General features: G+C 36.5%; 1 protein-coding gene across 4 annotated transcripts in view; it reads left to right on the forward strand.

Moving 5' to 3' along the window:
* Positions 1 to 17,865, forward strand: part of Gmps (guanine monophosphate synthase) — a 53,741-nt gene that overhangs the window by 21,416 nt on the left and 14,460 nt on the right. For all 4 annotated transcript variants that reach the window (XM_039102016.2, XM_063281587.1, XM_039102017.2 and 1 more), the window contains 9 exon segments: positions 1,101 to 1,198; positions 2,827 to 2,930; positions 5,343 to 5,536; positions 5,821 to 5,986; positions 8,435 to 8,586; positions 9,077 to 9,250; positions 12,289 to 12,394; positions 14,063 to 14,178; positions 16,188 to 16,313. In XM_039102016.2, coding sequence (XP_038957944.1) covers positions 1,101 to 1,198; positions 2,827 to 2,930; positions 5,343 to 5,536; positions 5,821 to 5,986; positions 8,435 to 8,586; positions 9,077 to 9,250; positions 12,289 to 12,394; positions 14,063 to 14,178; positions 16,188 to 16,313 — 1,236 coding nt within the window.

Below are 17,865 nucleotides of genomic sequence, written 5' to 3' on the forward strand. Positions count from 1 at the left end.
CTTCTTGATTTTTTTTTTTTTTTTTTTTTTTTGATACAGGGTTTCTCAGTGTAGTCCTGGCTCTCATGGAACTCATTCTGTAGACCAGGCTGGCCTTGAATTCAGAGATTCACCCTGCTTCTGCCTCCTGGGTGCTGGGATTGAAGGAGTGTACCATCACCGCCGAGCTAGTTCATCCCCTTTACATCCCACTCCTCCTCCTCTTCTTCTTCCTTCTCTTCCTCCTCCTCCTCATCATCATCATAATCATCATTCCCTCTCCCCAAAGACATGGATTCTCTGTATAAGAGGTCCTGCTGTCCTGGAATTTGCTTTGTAGACTTAACTTGCCTTGAACTTGTGGAGATCCTCCTGTGTCTGTCTCTGCCTCCCGAGTGCTGGTATTAAAGACATGCTCCAACATGCCTCCATGCCCTTTATATTAAACACAGGACATTTGATTGCACTGCCCTCATCTAATATTTTGCCTCCCATCTTTCTTGCCATTCTCTAATTCAGCCATTCAAACTTGTATAATTGTCAAAATGGTTCCTATTTTTTTTTCTTCATGCCCTAACTCCTGTGTTGTTGCTACAGTTTTTTACCTGCAATGGCTTTTAAATCTCAAAGTGCCTTTGTAGCTGGTTTTAAGTTTAATTCTGACTTAAGTATTAAAGAAAGTTTTCTCTTTACTCTTTCTGAGATAGAATCTCACTGTGTAGCTCTGGCTGTGCTGGAACTCTGTGTAGAGCAGACATGGCCTGAGCCCACAGAGCTTCACTGCCTGTGCTTCCGGAGGGCGGGGATGAAGGGGGATGCTCCACTACACCTGGCTGAACTGTTTCTTTTTAATGTTAATTAAAGTGCCCGAAATGGACACGTATCTCAGTGTTTAGTAGAGATTAACCTCAGGTCAAATTCCTAGTCAAATTTTCTTATAAATTCATGCCTCTAATAATTTTATATACAGTAATATAGTTATCTACACACATTAAACACTTGCTTACTCAGATATGTTTATGGTACAAACAACTTTTTAAAGGCGAAGGATATAAATAATTATCAACATACAAACTTTTCTTTTGATTCATATTAATGTATTACTTTTTTTCTTTGAACAGATGATGAATAAGGTTTTTGGAGGCACTGTGCATAAAAAAAGTGTTAGAGAGGATGGCGTTTTCAACATTAGTATGGACAATACATGTTCATTGTTCAGGTATTATTTTTAAATTACATTTATTTAATTTTGGGTTCATCCATATTTGTATGCCACTGTCTCTCTCTCTCTGTGTGTGTGTGTGTGTGTGTGTGTGTGTGTGTGTGTGTGTGTGTGTGTGTTCCATGTGTGCATACCTTTTGAGATCAGAACTGAAGGTGTTAGGTCTCCTGGAACTGGAGTTATAAGTGGTTGTGAGTCTTCTGATGTGGGTACTGGGACTAGAATGTGGATATTCTAGAAGAGAAATAAGTGCTCTAAACCACGGAGCCATCACTCCCGCCAGCCTGATCATATAATAACCTGAATCTTACATACTGTACATATAGTTGTAGAATAACAGTATCAGCAGCATCATTACTGATATGACAGTGAATTATTAAGTCATTGAAATATCTGTTTTAAAGAGAAAAATCTCAGAAATTAAATGTTGAAATTACACCTGTAACTTTTTAAAGTGTAATTAGTGTACTAGCTTCATATATTCATTAGTTTAGTTTTGAAGTTTAAAAATTATTGTCTGTGTGTGCTGTATGTGGTACATGATATGTGTATGTGTGCATGTGCATGCACTTGCATGCTATATGGTGTGTGTGTGTGTGCGCTGTATGACGTGTATATGCTGTGTGTGTATGCTTATGTGCGTTCTATGCATATGTGTGCATACACATAGAAGCCACAGTAGGATGTTAGACACTCTATTCTACTGCTCTCTGCCTCATCCTCTTGAGCCAAGTTCTCTGACTGAACCTGGAGCTAGACTGGCAGCCAGGAAATACCTATGACTTCCTGTTTTGTTAGCCCTCTGGATTGGGGTTACAGGTGCACATGTGGCTGCAACTGGCTTTTTATGTGGATACTCAGGATTTGAACTTTTATCCCCATGCTGTTTTAAGCAAGTATTTTAAACCACTGAGATTTCTATACAACCCCCGAGATCTCAATTTTTATTATTTGTCCCTTTTTCAGATTTAATATCTTTTATTGGCATTATTTATAATAATTATGTATGTTCATACATAAATTCTATGTACATTCTAACAATGTTGCATTGCTACATAGCTTTTATCTCCTGAATTTTCTTAATCTACATATAGCAAACTTCTATTTCTAAACAAAATGACTGTTGTAGTTAGGGTTACTATTTCTGCGATAAAACACTACAATCAAAGAAACTTAGAGAGGAAAGGATTTATTTAGTTTACTTATTTATTTAGCGTATTTATTTCTACATCCGCATTCATCATGAAAGTTAACTCATCATATTGAACTTAAGCAGAGCTGGGACCTAGAGGCAGGATCTAATGTAGAGGCCATGAAGGGGTGCTGCTTCCTGGCTGGCTCTTCTTGGCTTACTCAGCCTGTTTCCTTATACAACCCAGGACCACCATCTCAGGGATGACACCACCCATAGTAGGCAGGGCCTTCCATAGTCAATCACTAATTAAGAAAGTGTCCTACAGATTTTCCTATAGCCAAATGTTAGGGAGCCATTTTCTCAGTTGAGGTTCCCTCTCTGATGATTCTAGCTTGTATCAAGTTGTTATAAAACTAGACAGTTCATTGACCTGTCAACTATAGTTCTCCTTGAGATATTTGTGTGTAAATTTTACTTTTTCTATGTTTAGGGGCCTGCAGAAGGAAGAAATTGTTTTACTTACACATGGAGACAGTGTAGACAAAGTAGCTGATGGATTCAAGGTTGTAGCTCGTTCTGGGAACATTGTTGCAGGTAAAAGTTCAAAATGTTGCAGGTTTCATTTAAACTCTTTTCAGTGATCATGATTCTGTATGAGTTTCTTAAATTTTCATTTAAAATGTTTATTTTACTTTATTTGTTTTTAACAAAACATGTATTTTGCCCGTGGGTCAGAGGGCTGCTAAAGGATTCTTTCCTTCACTGTTTGGATCCTACTAAGTTGAGGTTTGATACCAAGTGCCTTAATCTGTTGAGCTGTCCTGTGGGTTCTTTTTTCTTTTTTCTTTTTTTATTTTTAATAGCTGTTGTAAATGTGGTAGGAACCATTATTAACCAAGAAAATTGTGGTTTAAAGTACTTAAACCATAAATAAAGCAAAAATAATGCTTTAAAGTACTTAAATTAAATTATAATTAATTTATTCGTATAAATGTATGTGTATCTGTATATGTGCCCAAGAAGGTGAGAGTGGTGTGGGTTCTGAAGGTGGAGCTGCAGGCCCTTTGAGCTGTCTGATGTATTTTCTGGTGATCAGGGGAGAAAAAGTAAAGCAAAGTTTGGAGCAGGATGGTAGAAGTGAACTAGTCATATCTTTGTAATGTGATACAAAGTGGAGAGACAAAGATTTGCTAATAAATTGAGTGTGGAGTAGCAAAGGTAAGGCAAGCAGGTTTTAAATGCTGGATTTTATTTTATTTTTGGCCTGAGTAACAGATGGGTGGAATTTCTATTTACCTAGTAGAAAAAGCTTCAGGGGTTTGGGATTTCATATGAAATTCAGGAGACTTTATTAAATAACATCAAAATAAAGGTGTCTAGGTAAGCAGTTATATATCTTGATTTCAGAGGAGAAACCTAGGCTGGAGCTATACAGATGGACCAAAGTGTGGAATATTAGGTTCATGAGAATGTGAGATCACTTAAGAGTTTATGAAGAAGATATTTAAGACCTGAGTTTTGGCAGATTCTATATATAGAGATAGGCCAGGTGAAGAGGAACCAGCAATGAAGAGTAAGAAGCAAACAGTGAAATAAGTAAACTGAGAGTGGTATCCTGGAAGACTTATAGAATATAAATGCCTCCATCTTGAGCCTGCCAGGTGTGACTTATAAGAGTTGAGATAAATTTCTTGATCCATGAACTATAAAATTAGGCTAATGATGCCCTTGTAAAGCCCCTAGCTCAGCACTTGTTGCTTAGTAGATAATCAGTTAAATTCTTTGATCAAGTGTGTGCAGTCATACAGTAAATATCCCCAATCTGAATACCTGCAGTTGTCCACAATCCAAAACTATCTGATTACTAACTAATGTCATAGTGGTAAATTCTATAAGTATCCCCAGATGACAAGTTGTAGTCAAAATGCAAGTACACTTAAAATATTGTGTAATTTTAGGCTACTTATCTATGTGACTTTCATGTTTGTTCTTGGATCTCATTTAAAAGTTGTCTATTGTGTGACAAAACTTTTCCTAGGGAGACACAACATACAGTTGATAGGGAACCCACAACAGTCCAAAGTATGGATATCACTAAGTCCAGTTAGATGGAACAATGAGTTTCCTTGGGGTTACTACAGGAATATGAGTGAGAGGTTACTTACAGGAACAGAAATGACTCAGACAGCTGCATTACCAAAGCCTACCACAACATGGTGACAGTTCACAAAGCTGTGAACCTGGAACATACTGCACTGCTTCTTGGCATCTTAACAGGTTGGAGGTTATTCTAGGTGCCCAAATGAGTCTAAACCTCTTCCAGGCAGCCCAGCAGGTTTCTGCTTCTTCTAGGTAGCTGGTCTGGTCTTGGTCTTCTTTGTAGTTCAGCTTCTCCCATCCTAAAGGCATTCTAGTGAATCTGGTCAATTTCAGCAACTTCTTGAAGCTTTTTGGATTGTTTGTTTACCTTTCTGCTTAAGGAGCTTCCTAGGATGCAATGTTTCAATTCTGGAAACTGTTACAGTATGACAACTTAAAACACTTCTGAATCCAGACATTTCAGAGTAGGGCTATTCAACCTGTATTTGTAGTTACTGGAACTGGAAAAGAAAATTAGGAAATACTGAAAAAGTTTGTTGTATGAAGGTTTTTTAATGTTGGGCATTGGAAGTTGCTGAGTATGAGTAGAAGTCATGTTGGACTGAGAACCAAAATTGAGTTGTTTTCTATGTTAAATAGATAAGAAAATCAAAGTAACGACAGAGAGATAAGAATCTAGTGAAATAGTCTCTGGTCTGTCCTAAACCTCATTTTTTTTTTTTTTTTTTTGCTATATGCTTTATAAAGATTATAGCTTTATTATGTGTTTTTTCTCTCTAATTAAAAGTTGAATAGACATATACATTTAATATTTATAGAGAAAGGTTTTGAGGAATGGAGAATGGATTGTGAATATTAGTTGTATCTTCAACATAAAGTTGCTCTGTGATTGTTTTCTCCTCGAAGGTATAGCCAATGAATCTAAGAAGCTATATGGTGTACAGTTCCACCCTGAAGTTGGCCTTACAGAAAATGGAAAAGTAATACTGAAGAATTTCCTATATGATATAGCTGGATGCAGTGGGAACTTTACTGTGCAGAACCGAGAACTTGAGTGCATTCGAGAGATTAAAGAGAAAGTAGGAACGTCAAAAGTGTTGGTAAGCGTTTGATCTATTTCTGGTCTATAAAGATTTAGGTCAGAAATATTGGAATCCAGAGTAGTATTGATTAGCCCTGACAACTGACAGTGTGTGTGTGTGTGTGTGTGTGTGTGTGTGTGTGTGTGTGTAGTTTGTGTGTTGCATCCCCTCAGTGTCTTGTCAGTTACTGTACGTATCCTGATATATACAATACTCTTAAGTAATTATAAAAGGTAACAGTACCTCTTTATTTCTTGTTTGTTTATTCTGCTTGTTTTTTTCTCTCTCCGTTTTATTTGCAGGTTTTACTCAGTGGTGGTGTAGATTCAACTGTTTGTACTGCTTTGCTAAATCGTGCTTTGAACCAAGATCAAGTCATTGCTGTACACATTGATAATGGCTTTATGAGAAAACGAGAAAGCCAGTCTGTTGAAGAGGCCCTCAAAAAGCTTGGAATTCAGGTCAAAGGTATTAATTAATCATGGAGAAGTTCATTTTCACTAGGGTTCATTTCTCCAAGCCATGTGATTTAGGTCAGTCCAATCTTAAACATGTAGTTTCCTCTATAAACTAAAGGCTAAACACACCTAGTTCATATGTATCATTTTCTCTGTTTCAAGAAAAGTTCATTGATTGTTATACTGATACTTGTAAGTTACCATTTTGCATTTACCATTTTGTCTTCTCAAAATCTCCCCTCTTATTTCACGGCATTCTTTATGCAAGTGAGTATCTAAGCCCTTCTACAAATATAGGCTGTTTTCAATCAAACTCATACAGAGAAAGTAGATTGAAAGTCTAGAATTAGCAAAACATGTTTGTTGTATGCACCTGTAATCCTAAGCTTCTTAGGAGAACAAACCATGGCAGGAGAATTGTTTGATACAAGGAACTTGGATTAGTTTAGACAGCATTGCCAGAATTAAGGCAAGCCACGTAGGCAGTTCAGTTGATAAGGTACTTCGCACAGGAGCATGAGGATCTGAACTTATCTTTAGAACCCATTTAAAAATCCGTATGTGTCTGTATGCCTATAATCCCCCAAACTGGGAAGATGGAGACTGATGAATCCCTGGGGCCTGCTGGCCAGCCCATCTGGCTCAACTAGTTAGCTCCACGTTTAGTGAGATGACACTTTAAAACTTAGTGGGGCATGATGGAGGAAGACACATCTGTCATGTGTGGGTGAGTGCTGAAGATCCCCAGTTACCGTCACTCTAAAAGCAGTGATAGGCACTAAGAAACTTTATATTTATCCTCTGAAAAACAGATAACTAATGGCTACAGTGATGAAATGATACATTAGATTAAAAGTACAGTTGGACACAGTTACATTATCAGTTTAACTGATGCTAAAAGGCTGAGTATAAGGTGATGCCTCCTACATATCAGCAAAGGCATGAACGGATACAGTGATAAAGGCAGAAGGAATGAGCAATCACTTCAAAGAACAGTGGAGAGGAAAATGCAGGTGTCCGAGGACGGAGGACTCTCTCTGATACGCTAAGGAATTTTAACTTTAAAGGGTCCTCAGTACTCTTCTAACAGAGTCCCAGTAGGGACCTAGCAATGTGTTCACTTACCTGAATATTTTTGGACTTTACAAATTACAAAATTTAATCTACTTTCTCTGTTTGAGCTTGTTCGTAAAACAACCTGTATTTGTAGAAGGGCTTAGGTACCCACTTGATTAAGTGAATATTTTACAGAAGTAAATTTTCAAATATATATACACACACATATACACAAGTGTGTGTGTGTGTGTGTGTGTGTGTGTGTGTGTGTGTGTGTATAAAATAGTCTCTGTTATGTGAGGTTTAATGTGAACATTTTGAAGTCAGACTAAGAAAAAGTTGGCCTAGCGATACCTTTAGTTTTAGTTTACTAGTGTTTGCAATAACCATTTTTGTGTAGTTACATTTTTTTCTAAGGTAGCCTTTAAAGTAGAGAAACTTTAATAGGACCGATAGAATGGAGGAGTTCAAAGTTTTGGGCCTAAAGTGGGAAGGACGCTAATAGGAAACAAGCTTACTCGACTGCAGACTTACAGGGGAGGCTCAGGAAGTGGGAACATTTGATTTTGGGAGAAATAGGTCACTGGGTGTGACTAAAGCACGGAGTACTTGAAAGCATGAGAAGCAGATCCTTAATGCAGAGTGCACTCCATCTGTCCTCGCCGTGAGAAAGCTAATGGTTTACTAAGAGGCTTTGGACTTGCAACACTGCACCAGGCATAGTTGAGGTTACAAGTAGGACTGTACAATATGAATAGAACTAAGTGATATTAAATGGCGATCCATTCCTTCGCTTCCTTGCTCAGTTTAACTGTACAAATGTTGATGGAAGGAGCTTGTGGGTAACTGAGCAGGTTATGAGGAGGAACTACAGGCATCTGATGGACCCTGATTGAAACAGCCAGCTACGTCATCATCTCATGCTGAAACTTACTAGTAGTTACACTCTATTACCAAATAGAGATCATAGTGTTTTATCTTTCTTTACATGCTTCTCATATTTGGTAGTGCTGGGAATCACACCCATGACCCTCTAAGCAAACACTTCGCTGCAGAACTACCAGGGTTACTTGATCTTATATAATAATAAATAAAAGAATACCCATGTAATTGTAAATGTATCTACAGCATTGTTCTAGTTCAACACTGAACAGAGAGACAGCAACCAGCACTGTTGGCAGGGTCATGGCCTCATATCTAAATGCCACAGAGGTTCTGAAAGAATTCAGAGATCTCTGATTCCTAGACCTGACTTATTACTGCTGGTTTGTTGCTGGCTTTTTGAACACATGGGGATTGTAAAGGACATCAAATGGTGGATATGTCTTGGCTTTCATTCTGTGCTTTGACTTATAATTTAAAGAAATACAGTAGCTTAAAATATTTCTGTCATCTCTCCCAGTGATAAATGCTGCTCATTCCTTCTATAATGGAACAACTACTCTGCCAATATCAGATGAAGACAGGACCCCACGGAAAAGAATTAGCAAAACATTAAATATGACAACAAGTCCTGAGGAGAAAAGAAAAATTATTGGTGATACTTTTGTTAAGGTACCTTTTTAAAATGTGTGCAATGTATATTGTTTTATGTCTGTTTTAGTTTGTTTTTATATTATATCAAATAACAAACTTTGATAATTCTGTTTTATTTTTGAATATGTACACTCTGTGTGTGTGTGTGTGTGTATGTGTGTATGTGTGTGTATGTGTCTGTCCTGTGGACAGATAGAAACTATTTTAGTTTAAAAAGTATGCATACTGCTAAGCTACTGTTCTAAGCATTTAGGAATGGACCTTTCAGCTGACGTTGCACTTCTCTTGGGTTAGCCCATGACCAGATTTTAGGAAATGTTGAAAGGACTGCTCACATACATTTTAAAATCATGTTCAATGTACAATGTTTTCAGAAATTTATTTTTGGTAATTTGATGGATCTACTTTCTTGGTTGGTACTTCAAAAAAAGTCAAATTTAATTCAAACTGTTGAAAGATTGTTGAAAGATTGATTTCCCAGAAAACTGCTCTGCTTTTGTGGTAACAGATTGCCAATGAAGTCATTGGAGAAATGAGTCTGAAGCCAGAGGAGGTTTTTCTTGCCCAAGGCACTTTACGGCCTGATCTAATCGAAAGTGCATCCCTTGTTGCAAGCGGCAAAGCTGAACTCATCAAAACCCACCACAACGACACAGAGCTTATCAGGAAGTTAAGGGAAGAGGTAAAGGCTTGTGAGAACTTTTCCATAAAGTGTGTACATGGAGTATTTTCCTTTTCCTCCATCCTTTCTTGTTTCTTCTCAGTTCTTTAAAGGTTGACTAACCATTGCCAGAAACTAATCATAGAATATCTATATTACCCTCAAAAGGAACACAGTGTATCTTGTGCTCTAATTTAGCAGGTAGTCATTCTTCATTCTGACTGTGGTCTCCTCATTTCCTGTCAACCCTAGACAACCACTAGCCGCTATTTATTTATTTACTTACTTACTAATTAAATTTACTTTTGGAGACATGATATCTGTATTCCTGACTGGCTGTCCTGGTACTTGCTATGTAGATAGACCTAATTTCTGCTTCTGTAGTTTTGCTTGTTTTGGACACCTTGCATAACTTTATCACCAGTACCTGGGCTGTTGTGGTTGGCTTTTTTACTTTGCTTTTAAAAAAGTGACCTCAAGTCACTCATACCTTTAACTTGTTACATAGCTGAGGCTGACCTTGGTGATCCTCTAGCCTCTACCTCCTTCAAGTGCTATGATTACAGACATGGTCTACGGTGCCCAGCACATATCTTAAAGTCTTATGTATTTTCTTTCTTTCTTTTTTTTTTTTTTTTTTGGTTCTTTTTTTCAGAGCTGGGGATCAAACCCAGGGCCTTGCGCTTCCTAGGCAAGCGCTCTACCACTGAGCTAAATCCCCAACCCCCCTTATGTATTTTCAAGGCTCATCTATGGTATATGCATATTAGAACTTATTCCTTTTTATAGCCAAATAGTATTCCATTGTATATATATCTTCACATTTTTCAGTTGGACATTTCCTGTTTTGGATGTTAGAAATAACATTATAAATATTGGTTACAAATTCTTGTCAACTTGCCTTTTCCTCTAGTGGATACCTAGGTATAGAATTGCTAGAATAGCAAGCACACTGTGATCCTGCATTCCTATAAATCCCATCTCTTAGGAAGTCTAAGTGGGAGAATCCAGAGTTTCATGGTCTTTCTGCTGCATAGCAAGTTAAAAATCCAGGATTGGATTATAGGTGAACCTATTTCAACAAAAAATAGTTCCCAAATGTCATGACTCTTTAGCATTTTGATTTTTTGAAAGACTGTTGTCCAAAATGTTTAATTTATACATTCCCATATTTTCCATTTTCTATATCTTATCCGGACTTGTCTTTTTAAATTCATAGTATAAAACATAAAATAAGTTCTTCCATATGGAATAGAATAGTAGAATCTCTAACTTTCTCTGCTTGCAGATTTGAAACTTAACCATTAAACGCACTCCGTTTTGTCTCTGCTGTACTGCCTGATAACCACCTTCTACTTTAAATTCTATTTGACTCCCTTGTATACTTGATACAGGTGGTATCATACAAGCATGTCTTCCTTTTATTTTTGTCTTCAATAGTGTCTTGTTGTTACTAGCTTATTTCATACTTAGCATAATGTCCTTAAAGTTGTATTATGTGATGTGATTTCCTTCTTTTCAAGTGCTAAGTAACAGAACATTGCATTGTGGGTACTACATTTTGTTTATCTAATTATTCATCACTGGACGTTTGTGATACATCTGTGCTTTGAATATCGTGAGCCTTGCTATGAATGTAGGTGTATATTTAATGCTTCAAGAATCTTTCAGTTCTTGAGTATACATACTTAGAAGTGAGATTGCTGTTCTGTTTTTGTTTTTTTTTTCTTTTCTTTTTTCTATTCTGTTTTTAGTTTTCTTTTGTGGAAAGTATGTGCTATCTTGTGGAGCAGTTGCAGCATTTTACTTTTTAACCAAAAGTACAACTGAAGTTCTGGTTTTTGTATATTCCAGTTATCATTCACTGTTTTGTATTTGTGTTTAAAAGCCATCCTAATAGCTGTCATTGTTCCCTTGATAAGGGGTATCTCTCTTAATCTTTGTCCATTGAAATAGGACAAAGGATGGATCTCCCTGTTTCTTGAGGTTGCTGTCCTTTTACCTTTCCAGTACTGCGCTTGTAGGTGTGCAAGCACTGCCATTGTAAGCTCAGTGTGGTTTTGATTTTCATTTCCCTGTCGTAATGTCTAGAATTTTTTCAGATGCTTATTGGTCATTTGTTTATCTTGGAAAAATGACTGTTCATACTCTTTCTTTGCTCATATACTCAGTTTTAATTTGATAGCAGTTAGAATTATTTTTTTCTTGGGACTGGCAAAAAGATTCTGCAGTTAAGAGAACTTGGCTGCTTTCTGAGGACTGGAGTTCAATTCCTAGCACCTACAAGGCAGCTCACCATCCTCTGTAACTTCAGTTCCAGGGTTCTGAAAGGCAGACAACTGTTACATATATAGACAAACTGCCTGTGCACATGAAATAAATACATGTTATTTACTTCTTACTGTTTTGTGACTTATCCTTTTATTTTTTGATACTATTTAGAAAAATTTTATTTGTTTTGTTGTTGTTGTTGTTTTAAATACAGGCATTCTGTATAGACCAGGCTAGACCTAGAGCTTACAGAAATCTGGCTGCCTTTGCATCCCACTGCTAGGGTTAAAGGTGTGTACCACCTTACCCAGCTCATTTGGACTCATTAATGTGAACATTATTTCAATTGCCTTTCTTGTATCCTGTGAAAAGTAGATGAGATATGATGGGTCTTATCGTTTTATTTTTAAAGATTTTAATTTATGTGTTTGATTGTTTTGTCTTCATGGATGTCTGTGCATTTTGTGTGTGCCTGGTGCCAGTGGAGGTTAGAAAGAGGGTATTGGATCCCTTAGAACTGACTGTGTGTGTAAGACCCTTAGACTTGTGTGTGTGCTGAGTATTGATGCTGCATCCTCTAGAAGAGAGAGTTCTTAAAAGTGAGCCATCTCTCCAGCATTGGAATTTGTTTTTCTTATAAAACTTGTAAGGATTATACTGTCTTCAACAAAGATTATGAGTGCTACTCAATAATAATCTAATTTCCTTCTAAGCCTCATAGGTGAAAATATCTTAAATAATAGTCTAATCTTTTAATTGGTCCCCCCCCCCCTTTTTTTTTCTTATAGGGGAAAGTAATAGAACCTCTGAAAGATTTTCATAAAGATGAAGTTAGGATTTTAGGCAGAGAGCTTGACCTGCCAGAAGAATTGGTTTCCAGGCATCCTTTTCCAGGTAAAAACACACTTGGGTTTTGTTTGTTGGTGGACTGTCATATGGATTCAGTTCAGACCATTCTGAATGGTTTGTCTTCTTAGGGACTGTGTAACATCAAAGAAGGTAGAGAATGACAGGGAACACATTCTTAGAAGTGTCTCCTGTATTTACACCATATGTGAATCATTCTCTTTTTTGTTTGTATTTAGGTACTATATAATTCCTGGGAGTCTAGCATATAGCATTGTTTCCAGATGGGGATGTGAATCATAGAGATATTTTAATTACATTTCTACATAGTTCTTAGTTATAGATCTAGGATTTTTATACCATGAGTACTATGTACTTTACCATTTATACCATGAGTATTCGTGTATTCCATGGGAAAAAAAATAAATCTTTGTTTTTTCCTCTTCTGTTTTTAAAGATCGCGTCTTTTAAAAAATGGTTCTCTTAAAAAATAGTGATATCCCTCTCACTCCCACCTCCAGGTTGCCTTGGATGCTCTGGGTTCATGCATTCGAGGCCTGCCTGGTCTACATTCCAGGACAGCCAGAGCTCTGCAAAAAAAGCCTGTCTCAGAAAACAAACAAACAAACCAAAAACAAACCAAATAACAAAACCCCCAAACCCTGGGTGCTTATTTTAAAACTAGTAATGAGACTGAGAACAACTAATGGAATATGAGTTTCATTTTGCATGTAGACACCTCAAGGGGTTTTTTTTTTCCCCATACTATAGTAAAGCAACAGGTCTTGTGCATGCCTTTTATTCTTTTTTAGTCTTGTGTGAGATTTGTTTTGTTTGCATGTGTTTCTGTCTGCATGTGTGTGTTCACCATGGGCATGCCAGATGCCTAATGAAGTCAAAAGAGAGGGCATCAGAGCCCCTGAGATACATGGTGCTGGCAACTGAAACCTAGTACTCTCAACTACTGAGGAGTCTCTGTACCCTGCTGTTTATTTATTTACTTGCTTGCTTACTTACTTAGTTACTTTATGACTATTACGTATTTGGTAAATAAAAGTGCTGGTTCACAAGTTTGTATTAAACAATATTTTTACTTTTATATTTCAATTTTAAACAGGCTGTGAGATGTATGTTCGTTATATGTTTTTATATTCATGTATGGTAGAGAATTCCTTCAATTAAGAGATTTTCAGTAAATTACCATATATAGTATGAATTAAAATATTTTTATGAGAATATATAGATTAGTCAATTTGGATGGGAAATTAATACATATATACTTGAAATTAAATATCTTGTGTTCATTTGTTTTAGTTTTAGATTGAACCTCATGTCTTTGTACATACTTAAGATTGGCTCTACCAAAAAGCTACATTTTTGGCCTTGAAAGTTAGAGTGCTAGGATTCAGTGGTAGACTATTTGCTAGCATGCACGATGCCCTGTATTTGAACCCTAACACTTTTAAATAAAAAGAAGAAAACAAAACACCATGTGATAATAGTTAGATCCTAATTTTATAAGGGTTTTATGTTTTAGAGATCGTATCAGTTTTCTATTAAAATTGAAATTATAGGGCTGGGGATTTAGCTCAGTGGTAGAGCGCTTACCTAGGAAGCGCAAGGCCCTGGGTTCGGTCCCCAGCTCCGAAAAAAAAAGAACCAAAAAAAAAAAAAATTGAAATTATAGATTTTATATTCAAAATTGTTGTTCTTTAGGTCCTGGCCTGGCAATCAGAGTAATATGTGCTGAAGAACCTTATATTTGTAAAGACTTTCCTGAAACCAACAATATTTTGAAAATAGTAGCTGATTTTTCTGCAAGTGTTAAGAAGGTAATAAATTATTTGACATCTAGTCAGTACATTGGACAAAATAGATTGCTGTTATATTCTTGTTTTAAAATGAACTTATTTATTTTGTGTTTGAAAATTCAGAACAATATTTACTTGGAGTGACTATGTAGAAATCATAACACAGAGACTACTTGGTAGATCTGTCTGGATAAGCAAATAAGACTACCTATCCCCTGTCCAGAAAAGCTACATCAGATGCTCTTTCATAGGTACTGAAAGAAAGTAAGTCATGAGTGAAGTAGAAGTGTCGATTTAAGAAGGCTGTGTGCTCCCCTGAAGACAGCATTCCACTAGTTCCATTTGAGCAGAAACTGTCCAAATAGGAGACCTTGGGGCCATGAAGTGTCTGTAATTAGATCACAGTTTTTCTTAGTAATACTTTAGGTATAAATTGAGAATGTATAGCAGTTTCCCAGTCCCTCAGATGTGAGGTGTTAACTCATAATCTATGTGATTGAAAATAGCAAGTTAGTTTCATTTGAGGTCCACCTGGATTGGTACTGTTTCTAAGTAGTCAGGCAAGTTCTACACAGGTTCTCTATAATCTTCACCCTGTTTCCCAAAGAATTCCCAGAGTTTCAAAACAGTAAGAGCTTACAAAGAACAGAACACAGCCATATGACCCACTAAGTTATAAATAACTAGCAGAGCATCCTCAGTGACCCTGCATACTGTAGTTTGCTAATAAAATATGAGGAAGTAAAGTAGGAGAAGCTATTAACAGTATTGTTTTATGATACTTAAAAACTGAGATAGTTGAATTCTAGAACTGTTAGCAACTGAAATTAACATATGAAGAAAGGATTCAAGGATAGAGAAGAGTGTGAAGAGTGGAGGGAAGGAAACTGCAGTCAGGATGAGAGAGGAATTAAAAATCAGAACAACTCAAGGTGCTCCGGGAGATGACTGGTGCATGCCCAGTTGTTTTAAAAACTAAAGCAAGTATTCAAATAAAGGCATTTCTAAATAAGTGCATTTACTACCAACAACCCTTGGCTTGAGGAATTTAAGGCAGTATTTTTTCATAATGGTTTGAAGTAAACTGGGAGGGTAATTTTTTGTTCTTTTTATTATTTTTTTTTAAAAAATAAACTTTATTAGAAAAAACTTGTAAGCCTCCTCCTCTCGGTGAACTGTATAATTAGAATAACCATTCTAAGGTTATAAAGTTTCACGTTGGATTTTACACTTTCACTATTGAATATATTTTAATTCCGCTATCTAATACTAAAACTGAAGTCTAAGACAAGTAGGAAAACAATTAATTTTACATCTTTTGATTATTCATGTCCATTACCTACATTCAGTTCTTCCTCATCTCCTAGTATTTAGCCTTTCTTGTAGCAAACACTACAAGAGAGGCTAAATATAAATAGTAATTGGTTTTTGAGACAGTCATGGCCCTCTACCTCCTTTTCCTTAGTGCTAGGACTCTGGGTGTGCGCTACGTCTGGCTGTAAGGGGGCCTTTGATACTTGCCCATTTCTAGAATTCCTGCCTTTGGTAGTCTTGAATAAAGCACTGGCTTTAGGAAAAGCTGTGAGACAGACTTAGCTCTACAAGGGATTGGTAAGCAAATAAAGTTATAAATGAGTAAGACTGACCTAAACATAGACTGCACAAAATAGTTAATGACAACAATATTACTATTTGAGAACTAACAAAATGTAAAGCATTAAAAATGATTGTTTTGCCAAAAGGACAAAAAGGTTTAGATGAATGAGTTGGGAGGATCACCAGTTTACAGAGCAAAAGTTGCAAGATAAAAGGGGGAAGGTGATGACACAAAATGCACAAAAGGTGGCAGGAAAGTCAACATCTCAGTGTATATAAATTTAATTTATATTTCTTACTCCACAGATGAATTTCTGCTGTAGTATAGCGCATAGCATATTCTACATGATCTACTGTTAAAAACTAGTCTGTACAGGTACATAAGATGATGACTTTTTACAACATGAACAAAAATGTCTGTCTGGTTTTCTCAGCCTCATACACTGTTACAAAGAGTCAAAGCTTGCACAACAGAAGAGGACCAGGAGAAACTCATGGAAATTACAAGTCAGCATTCATTGAATGCTTTCTTGCTGCCAATTAAGACTGTGGGTGTGCAGGTAAGTTATATGATCTCACTTACAGGGATATGACTTTCTGCTGCTTGTTTTTACAAAGTTTGAATTTGAAATTACTTTGGAGAATTAAATGTGACATTATATTCTAAATTTAGAAAGGTAAAATTATTATATAGATGGTTGTGGAGTGAATGAACTTATAAGAACTGAACACTTAGACATAGATTTTATAGCTTTAGTATTTTGTTTTGTTTTACCTATAGTCAAAGCAAAACTTTCAGAGAACCATTTACTTCACAGTTTGCTGATCAAAGGTCAGGTCTTATTTATCTGTACACTTAGAATATGTACTGTGGCTTGAGAAGCCTGTTCTTTAGCTGCCAGAAGGCATCAGATGAATGTGTACATGTTTAGCTTCTGGTCTGCAAGCATATGTGACAAAATCATAAGCTTATTAAAACATTGACATTTGTGTGTGTGTGTACTACTCATATACCGCAGTATATATATACTCATATACAACTGTGTGTGTGTGTCTGTCTGTCTGTTTTGTAGATCAGAGGGCAACTTTTGGTCATTGATTCTCTCCTGTGTGTTGAGGCAGGTTCTCTTGTTTCTGCCACATTTCTTACCTCAGGGTAGCTGATTCTCCTCTCTCTGTCTCCTATCTCCTCTATCTCCTCTAAGAGTGCTTAGATTATACATGTGGCACAGTACTTGCATATATATGTTTATCTGACATGGATTCTAGGGATTGAACTGAGGTGGTTAGGCTTACATAGGTAGCTACTGTATCTCCTGAGCATCTCACCTACCTGTGGTTTTGTTGTTATAATTTAATTGCATGTAACTTGAGTGGGAACTTTGTAGATAACCAACTACTATTGTGTTGTAGTGTCAAAATGTTGGCTATCCCTCAGCGTTCTAAGGTTTTCATTGAAGATTATATAGGCCCAGTATTATCTCCTCTTTAATGTGTCATCTCTTTTAGCTGTGATACACTGCTTTCAAAACTATGATTATTCTGCTTTTCTAGGTATAAAACTCTGTGATGATAATGATAGTTGGGTTTTGGAATGCTATTGATAAATGACCACCACATTAAGTTCTACTTCAGCTTTGCTCTGATATTTATAGGCAGATATTTATAAATATAAAAGTTAAAGTGCAGATTGGTTTTCTTTAAACATTTCCCAGTTCTTATCTGACATGTGGGGTTCAGTCTCAACACAGTTAAAACAACACTAGTAAAAAATCAAATTTTGTTTTGGCTTTTTAAGACCCCAGTGGTCTCTCTGTAGACTAGGCTGGTCTTGAACTCAGAGATCTGCTAGTCTCTGCCTTCCAAGTGCTGGGATTGAAGGTGTGTGCCACCACACCACTCAGTTAAAAATTAAACTATTAGGAGAGTTTACTAAAGAAACTTGTCTATTTGTAGCTCCTGTGAGATATGGAGTTGAAATAGTTCCCCATTGTGCTTTTTTTTTCAAAGATGTTTTAAGATAGATAATCATTTGAGGTATTTGTTTGATGACTGATTTAAAAAATTTTTTATTTAGTGTGTATTGGATGTTTTGCCTGCATGCACATCTGC

The sequence above is a fragment of the Rattus norvegicus genome, chromosome 2 (genome assembly GCF_036323735.1).
Source record: "Rattus norvegicus strain BN/NHsdMcwi chromosome 2, GRCr8, whole genome shotgun sequence".
NCBI lineage: Eukaryota > Metazoa > Chordata > Mammalia > Rodentia > Muridae > Rattus > Rattus norvegicus.